Here is a 21,076-nt window from a genome sequence, read left to right on the forward strand (position 1 = left end):
TAAGATATAGATCTAGAGGCTCTTTTAAGAGGTCAAATGCTTTAAGTAGATTCTTCCATAGAGATGTTTACAAAGCTGAGTTTTGAATAGCCCTGGTTTCAGCTAGAATTGCAATGTGTGGACTTGACACTATCAGTTTTCTAGACTCTGCTGGAGCAGATTTACAGCTGCAAGTGTGAATAAACAAATATTTTAAGGATTTCATTTCCTACCCACAGCTGAGATGCTGTACAAACAATCACTATAAACCTTAAAATTAGACATGGCTTCAAATTAGAAGTGCTGAATTTCTTTGGAATGAGAGAGCTAATGGGAAATTATTTGAGGTCAAAACCTACTTCAGTGTCGGTACCAGGTCAGAATCCAGAAAGGGCCTATTTTCCAGATGTGTCTCAAGGAGGAAGAAATCTGAAAGCCAGATCATCCTATGCAACTTCCATCATTGTGAAGCAAAAACTCAGACAGCTGACAGACCCAAACTCTAAGCTTATATCCAGATTTAGCCTTTCCAACAGCTATCTAAAGTATGAGAGGCCAATGAGCTTCAGTTATGGCCATTTATCAGTGAACTACCCTATAAATTACGTATGTGATATCTGCTTTTGGAAACTAGCACTCAGATGCGACATACCCCAAAGGAGGCAATGGCTGCACACAAGGCAGGAGAGTGGGAATCACAAGTCCCAGGTTCATCACCAGTTCTGAAAATGTTGTGCTATGACAGTTGGGGCACGCCACTGCCACCATTTTGTGTCTTGGTTTCCCATGTCTACAAAATAGGGACTATAGAAATGCTGTGAGGCTTGTTGGCTCAGCACTAGGATTCCTAGAGCAAAGGCACTTGTCTCATATCTCACTTATATACCAAATTCAGCCTGATATAAGCCAGTGCAGCTCTCACTTACGTGAAAGAATTTACACCTCCTTATTCCAGGCTTAATATTTTTATTTATATGTATATATATATACACACACACACACACACACACACACACAAACTTCATCACCTTCTTTGTTGTGGGTGGGGGAAAAATGCATTTTATCAATGTATTTCTGTAAGGTGATCCTTGCTAAATTCTACTTGGCCACTTGCCTGGAGCAAATAACTATTTTTAACAAGTGAATAAAATATGTTGTTTTTCATCACCTGTTACAATAAGGTATGGGCTTTCATTCTTGGGCTGATTAAATTTCCATGACAATTTCTGGAAGTCTAAAGCATATCAAGGAGAACCTGTTTTCAGATGCAGCCCTACAGCATGCACATGTTTAATTCAGGAGATGGGAGTGTGCCACTTCCCTGCAGCTATTCATTTAAAAGGGATGTCAGACATTTCCTGACTGACCAGTTTAAACATCACAACTGCATCTTCCCTGCACTTGCAGCCTGACCGCAGCAGACTCACAAGTGGAATAACAACCCTGTCACCATGGCAACATCACCAGACTGGGACAATGTAATATGCTGTAGCCTAGCAACTGGTGATGGGGCTGCTCAGCAGCTTTGGAAATGGCAAATAGACAGCATAGGGTGAGATTGATCATCCCCAGGCAAAAGCTGGGATGATGCTGAGTCTAGTCTCCTCTCACTCCCATAAAGACTTGTTGCAGGCATCAGATGGGAAAACACCAACATTTCCCCCACCCTAATGATGCCCAGTGGAGGGATGAGGATGGAAAACACCTCTACTACAATCAGAAAACACTAAACAATCCTCCCCTAGAACTTCATCCTGTAAAATCTGCCGATCTCCCTCTCCTTTGCCACAAGGCAGGGTGTAGCCTTTTCCTAGTTACTATCATGCATAGGGCTTATGAAAATAATAGCACCTTATAGTTACATAGTACCTTTCATCCTGAAACACTTCACCCAACCTCAATCCATACATGCAATACCCCTGAAATTCAGCCACAGCTGGGATGAAAGGAGTAGCTATCTGTGCATGCAGGCCAGCTACCCTTTGTTAAATTTAAACAAAATAATTTCTCCCCTCCGACATTAAGAGCTCTCCCCAAGTGTATTTCAATGGCGTTAAAAGATGTGTCCGTAGGGGCTCCGAGAGAGAAAAATCACTTGTTGCTGACAAATAGGGAGGCAAGTGACATTTTGATTAAAAAAACTAGGACAAAACCATAAATTTACATCAAGGGCTATGGGATCCTGAATCCCAAGAGTGAACAGACAGGCCCTCACTTTAAAGGTCTGAGCTGCAATTCATCTGATTGCAGTTTACTGAATTTGTTTATTTTCCTCAAAATAGAGGGCTAACCTGACCCTCCTGGAATTCAAACTTGTGGTTGCAAGCAGGCTAGATATTTCAAACTAGAGGTTTAGATAATGAAGCCATCCCTCATGTAACTAGCAGCAAGCCTTTGTTAAGCACACGAATAGGGAGAGATCTACAGTGATCTTAAAGTGTCATTAAAGCAGTTTATAACCTTAAAACGTCTCTGCATCTCTCTCTGAACACCATTGCCTTTCTAGACAGACAACAAGTGCATGTTTCTTAGCATCCATCTATGGCACTGAATCAGCTTCTTGCAGGGCTTTCCAGGGAAGAACACACAGTTGTGGCAATGTCCCATATTTACAGCTTTAGCAGAGAAAAGTCCCAATAATCTGGTCATGATATGGCATGAAGCTGGATTATTATCTTGGAGTTGCTGCTATGGTGTTAATCAGAAGCCTTTTCTGGCATGGTGAATTCTGCAGAAAATTCCATATGCACGGAATAAACAGGGTCCTGTAGATGATGTGGAGATTTTTAGCTCTCGGGGAATGGTGGGGCAGCCAAACAGTCCCATACAATTCATAAAGGGCTTGAGCCAAAGCTCAGTGAAGTCAAGGGGAGTCTTTCAGTGGGCTTGGATCAGACCCTTTGACTTCTGCAATCTTACCCTCGGCCCCACGTCTAGGCAGACATTGCATGTGCAGTATATCAGAACAAGACTTATCAAGATACACTGACTCAGGTCAGGTGACCTTTAGGCTCTGAACCCAACTTTCCATCACTTTAATTAATTAATGGAGATATCCTATCTCCTAGAACTGGAAGGGACCTTGAAAGATCATCGAGTCCAGTCCCCTGCTTTCACTAGCAGGACCAAGTACTGATTTTGCCCCAGATCCCTAAGTGGCCCTCTCAAGGATTGAACTCACAGCCCTGAGTTTAGCAGGCCAATGCTCAAACCACAGGCAATGTATACCTGTAGATCAGAGGTGAGCAAACTTTTTGGCCCAAGGGCTACATCTGGGTATGGAAATTGTATGGTGGGCCATGAATGCTCACAAAACTGAGGGTTGGGGTATGGAAGGGGGTGAGGACTCTGGCTGGGGGTGCGGGCTCTGGGGTGGGGCCAGAAATGAATTCAGGGTGCAGGAGGGGGCTCTGAGCTGGGGCAAGTGGTTGGGGTGGTGAGAGCTCCGGCTGGCGGTGTAGGCTCTGGGGTGGAACTAGGGATGAGAGGTTGGGGGTGCAGGAGGGTGCTCTGGACTGGGACCAAGGGGTTTGGGGGGGGGCGAACGATCAGGGCTGGAGCAGGGGGTTGGGGGTGCAGCACGGAGTCAGGGGTGCAGACACCAGGTGATGCTTACCTCAATCAGTTCCCAGAAGGAGCGGCATGTCCCTGCCCCTCGGGCTCCTAGGTGGAGGCGAGGCCAGGCAGCTCTGCGTGCTGCCCTGTCCACAGGCACTGCCCCTGCAGCTCCCATTGGCCATGATTCCCAGCCAACGGGAGCTGCGGGGGAGGCACTTGGGGCAGAGGCAGTGTGCGGAGCCCCTGGCTGCCCCTACCCATTGGAGACGGAGTGGCGAAATGTCACTGCTTCTGGGAGCTACATGGAGCGGGGCAAGCCCCTGACCTCACTCCCTGGCTGCAGCTTGAGGGCCAGATTAAAACGTCTAGAGGGCCGGATGTGGTCCCCATGCCGTAGTTTGCCCACCCTTGCTGTAGAGCCTCCTGTGCGAAGATTCAATACAAAAGCTTCAGCACCAGGCAGCTGATTGCTGCTTCATTAAAACAATTCTAGCCACAACAAAATTAAAACAGTACTTTAAAAAACAAATCAGTGAGTAACTTGCAAGCCCCAGGATGCAGAACTGGTAATTCACAGGAAGATCCTTCCAGGGCTGAGGCAACAGAAGTTTGCTCTCCTGTTTTCAAAAAGCTGTGCTAGTCTGAGCTGACTTAGTAACAGAGGGTAGGTGCCATATCTCTCAAAGACCTAAGAGGCTTCTATTAAGCATATGTTTATAGAGTAAGTTATTAGAATGCCATGGACCAAATTCATTCCTGGTGTAATGTCACTACAACTTAATGGAGTTACACCAGGGATGTATTTGGCCCAACCTGTTCCCCTAATAATTAGCAACAATGCCAGAGCTGGAAATGCACTCTGCAAAGCCAACTTAATATGTATATGTGAACCTAGATTAATTACCTAAAACTTATATAGTTCCTATACTGCCAGAACCAACAGAAATATTTTAAAAACCCTTCAGCTTACTAACTGCAAACAGAAAACTCCACGCTGCTCTGAGTAGGGCAAGGGTAGCCAGAAAAGGTACTCAATAGAAGCGACTGAGAGAGGATATTATCTGGCCTGCCACTCTGGAATAAAAGCATTTCGCTCCAAGCAAAGGAAGGCAAAGGGCAAGAAGAGACCTTCACTTCTACTCAGAGGTGAAAGTTGGCTGGTATGGGCCAGTGTAGCGTACCCAGAAGAAGTGGCCGCTGGTACGTGCCCGTAAACAGCCAATGTTAAAAAGCTGCCACAGCAGTGCTTTAACACTGCTGCCCCTTTTGTCCTCCTTCCCCCCAGTGCCACCAGGAAGGGGGGGGGGGCAAAAGGGGCAGCTGCCCCAGGGCCCCGCAATTTAAAAGGGCCTGGGACTCCTGGCTGCTGCTGTCACTACCATGGCAGCGGCTGGAGCCCTGGGCCTTTAAATCGCAGCCAGAGCCCTGGGCGGTGCAGGACAGGCAGCACTGGCCGGGGAAGGCTGACCCCCAGCCCTGTCTCTTCTGCCAGAGGCCTGGAGCCTTTTAAGTTACTTTCACCCCTGCTTCCACTCCTATGAAGCTTCCATCTCTTAATACAGAATCTGAAGAGGAAACACCCATTTAAAAATTGAGACAGATTAGTCACCGAAAGGACGGCATGTGGCTAGTAACTAAAACCTGCTCTGGAGACTTGTACCTGAAGCTGATCTTTCCCAAGTTTTTTTCTCTCTATGGTAGAGGGATTGATTGAAATAGCTCATTTACTATAACACCATGTCAGCAGCAAATGTCGTCAGAATATAAAAGCTACAGTGACTCTATTGAAGAACTATCCTAGAGGGAAACCAAGGCAACCTAAGACTTCGCTTTCTCTAAACACTATATTCCAGCAACACAAGATAATACACACTTCTTCCTGCCCCAGAGAACAGATATTCATTGCAAAAACTACTGGAGCATGATGTTGTTAAATTACTTCTTAATGCTCTATGTACTGTAAAAGAAGCTTAACTTAAACTGGGAATGATACAGCCTCATCCAAACTGTAGATGCAACAACAGGCTACAGCAGTCCATTGCTTGGTAGCTGGAAGTATGTGGGAAAGCCATCTGGTAAAACCTATTTCAGAAACAACACCAAGATTCCTTTAATCACTTCCTGACAGAGGAAGAAGCTAATAACTCTCATTCTAAGTAGAAGGTCCTTATTATTTATATTACAGAAGCAATTACAGGCTTGAACAGAGATCGGGGTCTCTGTGTTATTTGCTTTAGCTACACATAGGAAGAGCCAGTCCCTGCTCCAGAAAGCCTACAGTCTAAATAGACAAGATAGGAAGTGTAGGAGAAAGGGAGAATTATCCCCATTTCACAGATGGGGAACTGAGATAGATTAAGCACCTTGCCCAAGATCACAGAGAGAACCTGTGGTGGACCTGAACTTGGATGTAATGAGCCTGGGCCTTAACCACAGGACCATCCTTTGTCTCCTATACGTCATACTTAAACAAACAAATATTATAATGAATTTCTAAGTCATATTTATGCATACCACTCCCCCGCATTTAGGCAGAATCGGAACTAATCAACTATGTGTCAGACATTTTACTGCTAACAGATATTCTCCTTTACCTCATGTTGGGGCCTGTACCAGATGTATTACAATAATACTTTGTATGTGTGAATTAATCCAACACACAACTGAGATTTTAATCACAAATCAGTAAATTCAGAGGTAAAGTTGCTGTGGAGACCTTAAACTTTCATTTTTTTAATGTATGTATCACAATAGTCTTTCATTATGATCTCAATACTGCTCACCTTAATTCTCCATGAATTTCAAAAGGATACAATATTCTTTTTCATGTCCCATTTTAAGCTGCTGAGTAGTGTTGCTCTGTTTTGTTACAAACAGCTACTGCATCCCCCAAGGAGTTGCATTTCAAGGGTAGGTTAAGTGCCCGTAATATAATAATATTAACTGTTATTAGTAGAACTATACACACCTATACTACTTTCTCATCTGAATATCTCAAATCACTTCACAAACATTAATTTATCCTCTCATCACTCCTATGAGGAAAGAAAATATCTTTAGTTTTACAGATGCGGGAAAACTGATGTACAGAGAGCTAAAGTCTACAGCAAAACTACGAACAGATCGTCTGACTTGCAGTCCTGTGTTTTAGCCACAAGACCATCTTGCTTATGTCCTTTAGCTACTCCAGAGCCAGTGTAGGGCTCTGTTAATGTAGAAATCTAGGGATAAAAAGCAATACAAAGTAATGTAATGCTTTGGCAACAAGATGTGATTTAGTAAATGAAATATATCCTCTTTCATCCCTATATCTTTAGATATGCATAAAATATGTACCATTTTGTATTGCAATGCAACATTTTATTTTGTTATCTTCTAATTAAAGACCCTAATGGGATAGAAATATTCAAGGGGGCATAGTTAAGGCTGCTATGGAAAACTTTGCTCTGAATTATTATGCAATTAAAGCTTCCACCTTATTGTTGCATTAACATTCTTGCATATGAATCTCTTTTGGAAGAAGAAATTATTAAACACACAGAATAAAAAGGCATGTGAAAATCTACAACCAGCACTACAGTAAGCCTTTATATAGTACCTGCACTCAAGATTGCAAAAGACACACCTCTTCCTAGAATCTTTTTTCACTGGATGTCTTCCAGTTGACCAGACCTAAACTTGCTTAGCTCACGAGAGCCCCAGCACCATGGCTGCTGCAGGGTAGTGTTTGTTTTTTTTTGTTATATTCACTGAAAGCCTAGGAAATAACATGAACAGGAATCAAACCCAGGTCACTCACATAACACTGCAAAGCAATTCTACCAGGTCAGATATCACATATATATCTTCAGAATAAGATAAGGAATCATTAAGCACAACAGTTAGATTACAGAGGAACAACAAATGTAGAACACTAAGCATTCTTAGGTAGTCACTCATCCATATACTAATCAGGCTTAGCTTAAAAAACAGAAATTGGATAACATGAGCAACAATCTGATTTCAGGCTATTAGACCCTGGCACTTCAACTGCGATTTACCAAGATTCCCATGGCTTTATCCCAGTAAGAACTTATAACAAAAGATGATGACATAAGATGTATATTAAATGTCAGGAAGTGTTGCACAGGTGCCAAACTGAAATGCTGAGAACTACATTGCTTACTAGTATCTGAAGTTCACCCAATAAGTTCTCCCCATAAATCCACACTCTTTATCTCTAAGAAGGGGGCTGATTGTCACTGCATATGTGAAGTTCAGCACCAACACTGACATTCTAAAGAGATGAGTGGCCCCTCCTCTTCTAGCGTCCTTGTGGGACACACAGGTTCTGTAGAAATGGGTTAGGAGGGACACCAAGCATAGATCTCTGGAAGTAGCAGGGATTTAAAGGACCAAATGGATGGATGGTGGTGGAACACTGTGACTCTTTAGAAAAGGAACTGCCATATGCCATGTTTGTACAGTGCAGGGGGGCCCCGACTTAGTGGAGGCTCTAGGTGTTCCAACACTATAGACGCTATACAACTATAATCCTGTGTGGCCCAAAGTCCAAGGAAAAGGTTTGTCCTTTCTTGAATTGTCTTTCAGCTTGTTATGATGCCTGCAAGCTACAATCCTTTATGTAATTGTTTTAATGACTGGCCATGAAAAGAGCATGGCAGTGGAAAGTGGCCCTGAAGCTGTCAGAAATCTGACTGGAATTAAGTTCACAGCCTGACTCATGTGAAGTCTTAAGCCTCTACCCCCTGCAATATCAAACCTAATCTCCAGAATGTCTCTCTAGCCATAGATGAAGATCTCAGCCATGGATTCATCTCTCTCCTTGACAGAATTGTCAGTGTATGCTACAAAGAGCAGATTCTAGATAGCCCTATCAGCGTGGTATGAGAGTACTTCACAAACATTAATAAATTTCTCCTCTACATCCAATGAGCTAGGGAAGGATTATTATACCAATTAAAAAGAAAAACCACAGATGGGGAAATAAAACATTAAGTGACTTGCCCAATGCCACACACATAATCTGTGGCAGAGCTAGGAAAAAAACCCCATAATTTCCCATGTTGCAATCCAACGCCTTAACCACAAGATCGTATCTTCTCTCATACAGAGACCTTGCAGAAGCTACATACACAAAAAGACGCAGTAAATGCACAGCTGCAGCCAGAGCCCCTGTGTCCAGCTACTGATATTCTCCTGGTGCCAGCTCTGTGGCTCAGATCTTATGTTTCCCTTTACCAACTACTGTGTTCCTATTAACTCTAGACAAGGAAATCCTGGCCCAAGCCAACACTTTGAGCTGCTGCTTCCCTACTGACCCCAGTTCTGGATCTTTAGTCTGAATCTACACAGTGCACTGTGCTGCTCCAAGTACTGCACTTGATATACTGGACTAATTTACCACATTCACAGGAGACATTCTTGCAAGGGTACTACCATACAGACTGTTAGATTTCTGTTGATTCTCTGGGAGTACCATGGAATAAAGGAAGACAAAAGATACAGATTCTTAATGTTCTAAGACAGGTTAGTTTTTGGGCCTGACAACCTTAATCATCCTTCTTTAAATTATTGAAGGTATGCATTCAATCTAGAAAAAATTCTCATCCTAGTTTTCAATTTTCAATCCTCCTTCATGCAGTGGGCCAAATTATGCCTTTAGTAAAAATCATGCAACCCCAAAGATGTTAGTAGGGTTTTGTATGTTTACCCATAGACAGAATTTGCCTCAGTGAGTGCATGATCTCGGGGTGACCAATTCTGCCCTCAGTTCTAACAGTATAGATACCATTTAGCTCAATAACTGTCATACCTGGATAACTAGAGGCAGAATTGGGCCTTTGGTATCATCATTAAATTGACAGTAGATTAGTCTTGCCCTGCATATAGTAAAATATTACTGACACTTCAAGCTGATAGCTGTTTAGAAGTCTGATTTAAGTTCCTGGAGAGGAAAAGAGAAGTTGGATGAAAAATATCTATAAAATAAATAGAAAACAGCCTTGACTCCAGGGTATGAAGTACAGTTTAAGGACAGTACATCTTGTTAGGGGCACTGATGTAGTTTCACCAGAGACATGGAATAGATTTTTTTTTTAAGGGAAGGGTCTCACTCATTTGTGTAAAAGGATGACTACAGAAGAGTTCAAGACTTTTCCGAAAGACAGAGTTGACTAACGATGTGGGGACTTCCACCTCCCCTGCCCCTGTCCCTGCTAGAAGCCCTCACCTTGCTGAGCTGATCCAAGAGTCTTTGGTTCTGTTCAGATAGTTCCTGGACAGCTCGTGTTTTCTCTCGATCTGCTTCACGAAGGTGAACCTGCTGCTTCTCCAGCTCATCCTGTAGCTGTTTCACATCGCTCTCCAACTCGGACACCCTTCCTTCCCATTCCCCTTCTCTGTTCTCAAACCGTCGCCTTAATTCGTGTTTCTCTTGCTCTAGATGCTAGGTAATAGAAAGAAAGAAAAAGATTATGAAAGCAGAAAAAAAAACCAAAGGATGCTGCATGTTCCTACCAGATTCCCCATTCCCAGATATCCCTCCTGTTTTCAACAGCTCCTCTCTGTATGTTCATGCAGCAAACACAATTCAAGAATTTGCTACTTCTATATGACTGGCAAATCTATATTAGAGTCAAGAAACGGGTAGTGAAATCACTCCCTATTCCAAATAACAAATCTGTTCATGTGCTTTGTAGATAAATGGAGGAAGTAAAAAATGCCAAATTTTGTTTTGAGTACAAAGAAACAGCAAAGCAGACTCTGAAAGTCAATAAGCAGAAAATTTAGGTCACACAGACCAATTAATAATTTAGACAAACATGAGTCAACTCAAACATTTTTTGGGGGGGTCAATCTAGTACCATCCTGGCATTCTTGTTCTGCTCTCACAACCAGAGATCTTTAAAACCAGTTCTGTGGTGCTTTAGGTACCCTGTAGTAAAATATGCTTCTTGTCAAGTGGCTCTTTCTGTCCTAAATGGGTACATAGTATTACTGCGTGCTGTAAAACAACTATTGTTTTCCACACCAAAAGGGGTGATGGGGATGTATCAGTAACTGGTGAAGTGACTTCTGTACCTAATATATGTATGCATATATTTAGAACCAGATTTTCAGAAACGGACTTTAGATTTGCAGGCACAATTTTGCACCCACAATTACTTGTTTGTAAAAATCAGGTAGTCAGAAGTCTATTATAACTTGCACGTTTTGCAGGGCCAGTTAACTGAAGGTCTAAAAATGGAGGCTTGGGTAAAGTAGAGCTGAAAATTAGGTCAATCTCCTTCCATTGTATACCCTTTTGCAGAAAAATCCAGGAGGATTAAAGTTGCTTGGAAACTCAAGTTCACAGTGTTTCTGGGGTAACAGAGGCCACATTTGCTTGCCTGCAAACTGGTTCACAGAGTGAAGCCCTTTCCTGTTGATGCTCCAAGATTCTTGGGGAAATCTTGGGTATCCTGAAGAGTGACAGCCTCTTCTTGCTACTCCCTGGGTCCCTTTGTTCCATATGGCAAGCTGACTCCATCAGAAGCCATGCTGCCAATGCCTCCTTTCCTGAATGTGGTCCTCCTTTCAAGCAAATGTGACAGCATGGGACAAGAGGCCACTGGGATTAATACAGACAGCAATTCCTCATTTTAACCAGGACACAATCCCACAGTGAACAGGTCACTATCTTCCCATCCCTTCATGTCCATAAACCTTTGGGGAGAAAAATCACACAGTATTTATGTGGAGTGGCTTCTTTGGTGTCTTTAATTCTTTAATTATCTGTACCGTGTTAGCACCTGAGTCTCAGACATGGATCGACCCCATTATGCCAGGAACTGTACATCCGAATAAAGAAAGACAGTCCCTGCTCTGAAGACTGCCATCTCGATTTTAGAAAAATCTCACGAGGAAACGTGTTTCCTACTATTTTAACGATGCTACAGTTGCTGCAGTCTATGGGATATATTCTAATCTTAGCAGGTAAGGGGGAGTTATGCATGTATATATCCACACATCAAGCCAAAAATATCCTCCTTTATAGTTCAATATCTCATTCATTGCCAAGCACTGTTCAGAAGGTTATGGGTGTGTGTGTTGTGGATAGAAGACTGAATCTTAGCATGGTGAGTATAAGTAGTGCAAACAGATTACAATCAGCATTCTCGGGTGTATAAAGAAAGATATTGAACATAATTCAGAAACAAACTGTAAGCCTATATACAGGACCAAAATGACTATTTTAAAATATTGTGCTGATTTACTACAAAAAGTTTAAATAGATGGAAGAGGTGTACAGACAATGGGAATCATTGATTCAGGGAATCTAGTTACCAGGAAGACCAAATAGCTCTAGCCTAGTTGTCTGGTGAAGGAGATACAACAAAAGGTATTGTGGGAAACCACTGCAGAGTCAAAAGAGTGGAATCCACCAAGATGGGCTGACTAGATTTGTTTTGTCTCTATCATTTTTTTTTCATTTTTACAATTTTTTTTGCTTCAATAACAGACTCTTCCTATAATCAATCCTTCCCCAAACCTGGAGTCCTGTAAGTTGGATAGAGATCTCTAGTGCATTTCCATGCTATTTAGTACTGACTGGAGTGAAAGAACAGACTGTTCTACTTGACATTTCGTTTCTAGCATTCATTTCTACTCAGAACTGAATCTATTCTATTCTGAAAGGTGTGCATCCTCATCCAATTAACTGAGTTGGGTCTGTCCTGACTTAAAAAGGCAGGAGAAAATGGGGGTTGCCTTGTTGACAATGAGAAGCTGCACTGCAAAATGCTGGAAAAAGGACACAGAACAGGAACAGAGGCATTGTTTTAACCCCTTGCAGAGGATAACAATGAGATTCAGAGAGCATCCCAACTATAAGATCTGGATTCCACATCTGGAAATGGATATAAACTCTGACTCAGCACTGAGAGGTCTGTCAAAGTAGGTGTGCTTGGTACCAAATGCAGAACCTTAGTAAACCAGGCCATCAAATACACAGAGAACACTTTTAGAGATAACAAAGAGCTAACTGTGCATTGTGTGTGTGTTTTCAGAGGAAAACAAATGCATGAATCTGCAAAGAATCAAGAGAAAGAGCGCATATAGATTTATAGCTGTTTTGGTGACTCCAGAAGAGCAGATCAGTGCATTGTTAGCTGGGAAGTGGATACACTGGAGAAACTGCACTGAATTCTCAGCATTAGCTCTGAACAGTTAACTTGGGATGAAAGGAGGAAATGTTTCTTGAAACTTCCTATTTAACAGCAGGAAATCTGAGTGAAACTGTAACTAGGGTGATCTCAGCTAACAGCTCAGTTTCAAAAAGCAGCAATAATAAATTCTCCAAAGGGAGAGAGAAAATGCAATATAGGGAAATGGATAAAATAAGCACAGATCTTTTCCTTTCCCTGCCCCCCAGTCTGCTCCTGCTCCAATTGAAGTGAATGGAAGTTTTTCAATAGACTAACTTTTAGCTTGATGAACACAGGATTATCAATGTTTTTTGCAGTATTGTGCAGCCATGTTGGTCCCAGGATACGACATAGTCAAGATATTATCTCAAAATACCCTGTCTCTCAGGTTAAAGCAAAACCAAATCTAACTATTAATGCACTGGGAGTGAAAAGGGCTAAATATTAAAAACATGTACATGGGGGAACATTAAACTAATAAATAGTGTAATTAAACAACATTTTGAACAAATGTCACCTTCACTACTGTTGCTATCAGAAAAGTAAAATTACTGAGAAGTTTTACTATGGAGATAAAGTTATTGGCTATAGTAAAGTATAGGGTTTAATAACAAAAAGACAGATATCCCTTTAAGATGAAAAAGATCACAGAACAAAGGACTTTGGTACTTATAGTAAATTCATAAATCCTCTTGAATTTGCAAAGATATATGACTCCACAAGAAAGATAGGAATATGCTGAAGTGTACCCACAGGGTTAGTGTTGGGTAATGGTTTCAAATTAGAATGTTAATCTGTCACTGTTCAAACTAGCTCTAAAATGATGTTCCCTGGGTTTAGTATTTTCAACACTATTCATTGGTGGAATTAGAAACTTCTAGTGTAAATCTCTAAGCAAAGAGAGATTACTGGTGTAACAGTAATACTTTATATAGTTGTGTAATAGAATTTGTCCAAGAGAAGCTGCCTGCACAAGCCCTTTCATTTATAATCAATCCATTTCAACCTAAAAATCAATACATAGTTCAATCCACTGAGTTCCTAGCAAACAGCTTTCCCCAGCTATTTATAGGTATTTTCAAAGTGGACAGTTCACAAACACATTTACCATTAAGGTTATCTGTTGGCATACATTATCCATAACAGCCAATTGCTACGGCACAAAGATTATGTACACAGTACCTTCTACTTTAAGTTTCAATTCTGAAGTATTCCTGAATCTAGACTTAAAAAAAAAGTGTGTGTGTCCACAGTTAAAATGTACCTACTGTTCTACCTACTTATGCAGGGTCAGCACCTACTTCACAGACCTTTCAGCACATTATGTTGTAGTCTGATTTAGTACAAATTATTCAAAGTTCTACACAGTAAACAAAATTGAAAAGAGGAATATTTTCCCTTTATTGCATTATTAATTTTTTCCCAAATAGGTTTTTTCCTGTCATCAGCCTGGGGGATTTTCAGTTGATGACTTGTTGAAGGCCTTTCCAGGTCTGTCTTGGGGTCTCCCTTTATATAACCATGTACCTCATCCCCAGTAAACATGAGAAAGGAAGGTACCTCTATTAAGAATTACTATTTTCTAGAAGACCAACCACACCAGAGAAATGTTTTAAAGACAGTGGATGAGCATAATTTGTAACTGAAATGCCTTCATGCAGTTCCATATGTTCCAGTAGATTATCCAGGTGTTCAATTGTATACAGGTTATACAAAACCACTATGAAATTAACCTCAGATGATTTCATTTCCATTAACTATAGTTCCCATGGCAGGTTCTAGTAGGTATGTAGATTTTTGCAATGTTGTATACCTTATCTTTGGGCAAAGGTTTTCATGGGTTCATCCAATCCTCTATAGCCCTAAAACAGGAGGTCAAGGCAAGAGCATCTCTAGGTTTCAATACAGAAATCTTCTTTTAGCGCATTATACATTCAAAGTAAATTAGATAAAAACGATTTGTGCCTGAAACCTACAAACAAGTCCCCAAAGTTACCTTTAAAGAAAAAGTAATTTGGGTGAAGATGGCAAAGGGGGGACGTTCTTTACTTGTGCCTTTAGAGTACAATGCTCTAGCAGTGCCCCTGAACTTAGCATTGCCAGCTTGTGGCCAATGAGCAGCTGAGACACAAAAAAACTTGCTGCGAAGAAAGGCCTCCTCCAGGCTTTCTAAGGGAGCTCAAGTCTTCCTGCTCCTCCGACCTCCCGCTGTCTCTCTCTCTAGTCCTTGGAGCTGGGATACTTCCCACCCCGAATGCCAGTGCATCTTCTTCCTTTCACCAGCCGGGGCCTGCAACTTAGGTGAAACGCTCGTCGTTATCCCTGGAACCCAGGTTTCTCCCCCTCTCCCGCTTCCTCTTATAGCGTCCCTCAAGGGCAGGTTTCCTGAACCAAGTTCTCACTTGCTCCCATCTACACTGTCACTGCAGACTAGGGCTTCTCGCCTCACGCGGCTCCGAAGCTCACATCTTCGGCTCCCCCCCCCGGAAGTGAGGCTGCAGTCACCCAGCCCACCCCACTGCTTGCCCCTGCAGCGCAGCTCGCCACCTACCCCGCCTTGTCCCGTATGCGAGTGTCCCTGAGGCCGGCTCTTCTCCTAGCCCAGACTGTCTAGCGGCCAGGTCCTCCTCCCGCCCAGCCCCAGCCCCTCACCTCCAGCTTGCAGGTGAGCTCCTGGTGCATCCGCTCGTACTGCCGGCTTATGTCCTGGTTCCTCTCCAGCAGCGCCTTCCCCAGCCGGGCGGCCAGCACCAAGTCCTTCTCCTTCTGCCTGATCAGCGAGAGCAGCTCTGGCTGCTGCCCCGGCGGGGCAGGCCCCGCGTCCTGCTCTCCGGCTTGCTGCTGCTGCTGCCGTTGCTCTCCGGCGGCGGCCAGGAGAGCCAGCTCCTCCTCCAGCGCCAGCTCCAGCTCCCCCGGGCCGCCCTGGAGCGGAGCTAAGGTGGCCGCGGCGGCTGCGGGGCTCCGGGCGGCTCCTGCTCCCGCGGCCCCCTGCAGCTCCATGCAGCAGGCGCTGTCCAGTTCCGCTGGTGCTGAAGCGGCGCTCGCCAAGCCTAGGCAGTAAGCGGCCATGGCCCGCCCCTCGTGCGCTCCAGGCTGCGGGGGCAGGCGAGCCCGGCCCCCGCCGCTGGGGCTGCCTCTGCCCCTTCTCCTCCCGCACGCTGGGCTGCGCCAGGAACCTACCCGGCGCTCCGTTGCCGCGCCGACCGGCCGCCGCGCGCCGCCGGCCTCCCGGGAGTCGCGGGAGCCCCTTAAGCGCCTGCTGCTGAGCCGCTGCCTCAGGCGCGCGCGGGCGTCCACTGCTCTGCCTCCTGCTGCGCTGCGGCGGCCGCGCTCCCGACGCGCGCGCAGCCCGCATCTCCGCCGCGGCGCCTGCAAAACATCGCGCTGCAGCAGCGGCTGCAGGAGCCTCGCGAAGCCGGCGGCGCGGCCACCCTCCTCCCAACCCCGAGCCCTGACGACAGCAAACACCTGTTCTCCGAGGGGCTTTGATTCGCAGAGCCGGGTAACTCCATAGGCCGGCACCCAGGTGCTGCCCTGATTAACCCCTCCGTGCCCCGAGACTCGCCGCACTGCCCAGAACATTCCCTCTCCCAGACACACGCAGGCGCCGGGGCCCCTTCCAGACAACCCACCTTGGACTAACACCCAGGCACAGGCTGCTCTCGGGGTGGGGCCGGAGTAGTTGGCCCTTACCCTGTATATGGTGCGGCAGGTCTTCTCCAGCCCATAACGAACAGCAAAGCCCTAGGATGGGGTCCCCTAGCGCCCCTCGCAGTGCCCGGGGCTGTGCAGTCTCAGTGCAGGGCCTTCAGCTGCGGAATGCTTAGGAGAAGAGGTGAGGCTGAGCCTAAACCTGCCCCTTCATACTACATAGGAAACTATTAGCGAGCAAAAACAGACAGAAGCAAAGAGTTCAAGCCAGGCCAAGGCAAACGTTACTGACGGTATTTGCCATCTAAGATGACAGGTGCCCTCAAAATTACCTCAAATTAGTCTTTAAAATGCCTTACAGATATTTCTTTATAATAATGACGCTCACTTTAACAGGGGTAACATCTTCAAAGCTCTTTACCAATGTTACCTAATCCTAATACTCAGCACTTATATAGCAACTTCCATCTGAGGACTCAAGCACTATATTACCATTAGTAAATTAAACCTCACAGGCCCCCTGGCATAAATGTTATCCCCATTTTACAGACAATGAAACAGGCAGAAAGCATTTAATTTACTTGCCCAAAACTACACAGCAAGTCTAAAGCAGAGTCAAAATTCCCTCTCGAGGAGTTCTTCACTCTCAGGCTTGCTCAGTCCACTAAACACCACTACTTTTGTTGTTATAAACCATGATCCTCTTAAAAACCTGCCAGATTCCAATAAAAGCCCTAATGTTGCATTTCATCCTGCCTAAGATTGGTTCCTGAAAATCGGAATCTTTATGGTTCTCAAATAATTCAGAACTCATTTTTGGATGAATCATAATCTAAAATATTTTTCTTAGACATGGTTCTCAAAGCTCAGGCAGTATGGTCAAAGCAGGGGACTGGGATTCAGCCGGACTCCTGAGTTCTATTTCCAATTTACCAGTGACTTGCTTGTTATGCTGAAGCAAACTACAGAAGTCCTCATTTTCAAAAGTGGCCTCTAGTTTTGGATTCCCAATTTTGGACAGATAGGGCTCAACTGGAATTGTACCTACTCAGCCTTCTGAAAAAACACAATTTATGTGTCTAAAGTTGAGCAACCAAAAGTGAGGCACCTAAAGCTAAAAGCTACTTTTGAAAATGTGGGCCTTATTCTCTCAGTTTATCATTGTATTCATCTGTAAAATGAATGGCATAACAATGTCTACTTTGTAGGCATGTTGTGAGAATTACTGTAAGCGCGGCTCTGATTTAGGATACTAATGACACAATCAAAACACTAACCTGTTAGTAGAATTGCTGTGATGGGGCATCTCCCCACACTGGCATGGAAGGGGTTAATAGACCCCTAAGGAGGCTGTGCAGGAAGCAGCCAATAGGGAGGGGCTGTGAGGAGCAGCCAATCAGGACCCAGCAGGCCCATATAAAAATCGGGCAGGGCAAAGTAGAGTTAGTTACTTCCTAGAATCCCAAGAGGGAGGACTTGTTAGTGCATTCACTCATTCTGGACAGAGCAGTGTTAGGTAAGAACAGAGGAGTGAGAGAGAGCTCCTGCCTGTCAGAAGTGGTATGCTGTGCCCCTGGAGTAAGGGTGAAGAAGATGCTGGTGCTGTGGGGAAGTGCCCCAGGGAAATGCACTGAGGAGCTGGAGGGGATGCAACATGTGGCTGTTATGTACAGGGTCCCTAGGTGGGCCTGGGACTTGCCACTCACCACTGGAGAAGTGGCAAGACAATTGACTGCAGTTGCCACTGGGGAAGTGGCTGGACAGTTGACTGCAGAGCCCCTGGAAGGGTGGATGCACAGATTGTGATGTGGCTCAAGGGCTGTGTCATGAAGAGGCCACTGCAGTCCCAGGAGTGACATGGGTCCAAGAGCAGATGTGATGGTGGGTGAGGCACCATTGGGTGAGGGTGTATTGACTGGCAGAGCTAATCCCCAAGATGGCTAGCAGGAGGCACCAGCATGGTGAGTGAAGCCCTACCACAACTACCTTTAATGAATTGGGGGTGGGAAAGGCATTTAAAAAAAGCTTATAATTGTAAAATAACAATTCATTAAAGAAATCCTAGTATTCAGTTAAAGAATTAAAAAAAAAAAGTTTGGAGAATCACATTTCATCCTCTTAAGAGTGTGAAAAATTAACACTATTGGCTAAGCCAGTGTGGCATCACGCATGTACAAATTCACCAAAAATGTGGTTCAGACAGACTTTTTTAATGCTGAAAGGAAGAGTTCACAAGTAGAAACAGATTTTTTTTTTTACACCCCCAAATCCTCTACTATATCTGGCACAAAACTATGAGATCTGATACTTGTAGGCCCCCAAGCCAAGGAAAATACCATCCTACCCAAATATCTCTCAGGAGACAACTTTGCACCCCTTAAAGTGCCATTATGTTATCTAAGCCCTTCTTGCCCTTTTGGAGGCCTTGGTTAGGCTTGTTAGGCTAATGAGGTGCCCCTCAGCATCTTTATGGCCAGCAGTTTAGTTTAGATAGCTGACTACAACTCCCAACAGCCACTGGGGCTTGCCACCAATTAAAGATCATTACTTTTATACTTGGATAAAGTTCATTTTAAAGGCATCCTCAGTGACTCTGGGAGTTGTAGTCAACTCTAGGATGAAGTTCCCTCTCTGGAAGGAGATGACAAAGAGGAGTTGGGAACCATCAAATAGCCAGACTCCCTTGAGATCTTTATTAGGGTATTTTCCTAAGGGCCAAGGACTTGCCCTAATTTTTTGGGGAGGGGTGGGGGCATTGGGGAGGGGAAGAAGGAAAGTGGTGCTGAGATTTCAAATTATAAAACTTATTTTAGCTATAGTTGAATTGAGACCCCTTTAAGGAAGACTACACTCCTGTAGAAAACAGAAATTTTACACAGCTTTATCCCACTAAAGGTTGCCTCTAAATTCCCACTGCCTCCAGGGAACTAACTTGAATTCAGTCTATCTCTATACATAATTGCATATGTGTCAATAGCTAGGACACAGAATTAGCCCCACCCTCCAACTAATTACATCTCACAATTGAGCTGTATCCCTTTCTAGTGCTCGTGAAGATGTCAGATTGAGAGCCCTGAAAATAGGTGAGTTGTGCAAATGCAAACTTCCCTCTAGTTTTCTGCCAGTGGCCCTTAACTCTGCATTAGGAGAAAAACTTTGAAGGTAACTTACCCAGGATGCCTACTCAGTCCTTGGGATTCTTCCTAACAATGTCAGTTAATGTGAACTGTGGTGGAGTTTTTGTGATATGAATACCTGTTCACTAAGAACTAGACTGAGATGCTTTAATTCATTTCATATAGGCCACCAAGAGCCATCAAATGATATAACTGTTGGTCATTATTACCCAGAACTATATTTGAACCAGTAATTTAGAGGTGAAAGGCTCTGTATCCCATTATCAATTCTTTCAGTCATCCAGTTCCTAAGACCTGCCTTTTAATCAACAGAAGTTTGATTGGAAACCAGGGCTCACTTTACTATGAAATGACCGTGCACAATATTATATTCCTTAAAAGAACCTCTCCCCAGAACAGAAACCATACTATTACAAGGTATGCTAGGTTTCTTCTTAACTAGGGCAGGTAATTTTAAATCCAAACTGATGTGCCTTCTGCTGGAATAGCCTATTATAACAAGACAAGCCTTCTGGAGTGGTTAATGAAATCCATTGTGGCATTCATTTTCATCTCTAATGGCTCCTTCAATGTATACAATAAAAAGAGATTATAGTGAGAAGATATTAATCCTTCCCAAAAAAGCTTCAAACAAAACTCTTAGCTCTAGCTGTTGGATGTGTGAGAGAGGTGACTGCCTGGGACGAGAAACAGACACACCTAAACAGCATTTATTACAGATATGTTAATACCATATTCATACATTCTAGTTCAACATGCTCAGCTTTCATTTGTGCCCAGCTAACTAAACAATATTCTATGTAATACATTTGACTCAGTTTATATTAATGCTTTGTTAACTGCATGGCTGTCTATTAATCTCCATGTCAGAAAATCCATCACTGTCCTCAGAATTTAATTGATTACTGAATTGCTTTTAACTCCTTTATTCATTACCCTTCCTTTATTGTATCATGCACATTGTTTAAATGGAGTAAAAATATGTACATAAAAAGCAGTTAAAGACAGATTATTTTTATATTGTTATAGTGGCTTTCATCCAGAAGAATACCAAAGTGCTTAACAATCTAGAGCTGGGATTTTCAACAGTCTATGGGAGTTAGGCACTCAACTCCCACTGACTTTCAAAGGGAGTTGGTCCCTAATGTTCTTGGTTCCTCTGAAAAATCCTAGCCTAGAAAAACAAGAAGCATTTAATGGAAGCAAGTGTGTGTAAAAAAAAAAAAAAAAAAATATTTGGGAGCCATCAATGCCCATGTACTGAGAATTCAAGAAAATTGGTAAACTGGAGATTTTAATCCAAGCATTTCAGGATTTCTTCAGTGTCCAGAAGAAGCATGAAATGTGCCTGCACATACAAATGCAAATATTTTTAAATGTGGACATTATTACACGGGTAATAGTAGCAGACAGCCATATTCCCTGAAGAGACAGAATGGGTTGGCCCATTTAACTATGCAGAGTTGGTGCCAAAGTGAGAGAGGGGAAACTATTTGCCAGTTAATTTTGTTTGCTGTAAATGACATCTAGCTGTATGATGAGGAAGATAATTTTTTTGTCTAG

The 21,076-nt window shown here is 43.5% G+C and overlaps 1 protein-coding gene across 1 annotated transcript in view; it reads right to left on the bottom strand.

The window, feature by feature from the left end:
* Positions 1-15,794, bottom strand: part of BICDL1 (BICD family like cargo adaptor 1) — a 110,534-nt gene extending 94,740 nt beyond the window's left edge. Inside the window, exons 1-2 of the mRNA XM_032777853.2 lie at positions 15,378-15,794; positions 9,770-9,985 (exon numbers count right to left, since the gene is read on the bottom strand). Coding sequence (XP_032633744.1) covers positions 9,770-9,985; positions 15,378-15,794 — 633 coding nt within the window. The remainder of the gene's footprint in view (positions 1-9,769; positions 9,986-15,377) is intronic.
* Between the last annotated feature and the right edge of the window lie 5,282 nt (positions 15,795-21,076).

The sequence above is a fragment of the Chelonoidis abingdonii genome, chromosome 22, assembly GCF_003597395.2.
Source record: "Chelonoidis abingdonii isolate Lonesome George chromosome 22, CheloAbing_2.0, whole genome shotgun sequence".
In the NCBI taxonomy this organism is placed as follows: Eukaryota; Metazoa; Chordata; order Testudines; family Testudinidae; genus Chelonoidis; species Chelonoidis abingdonii.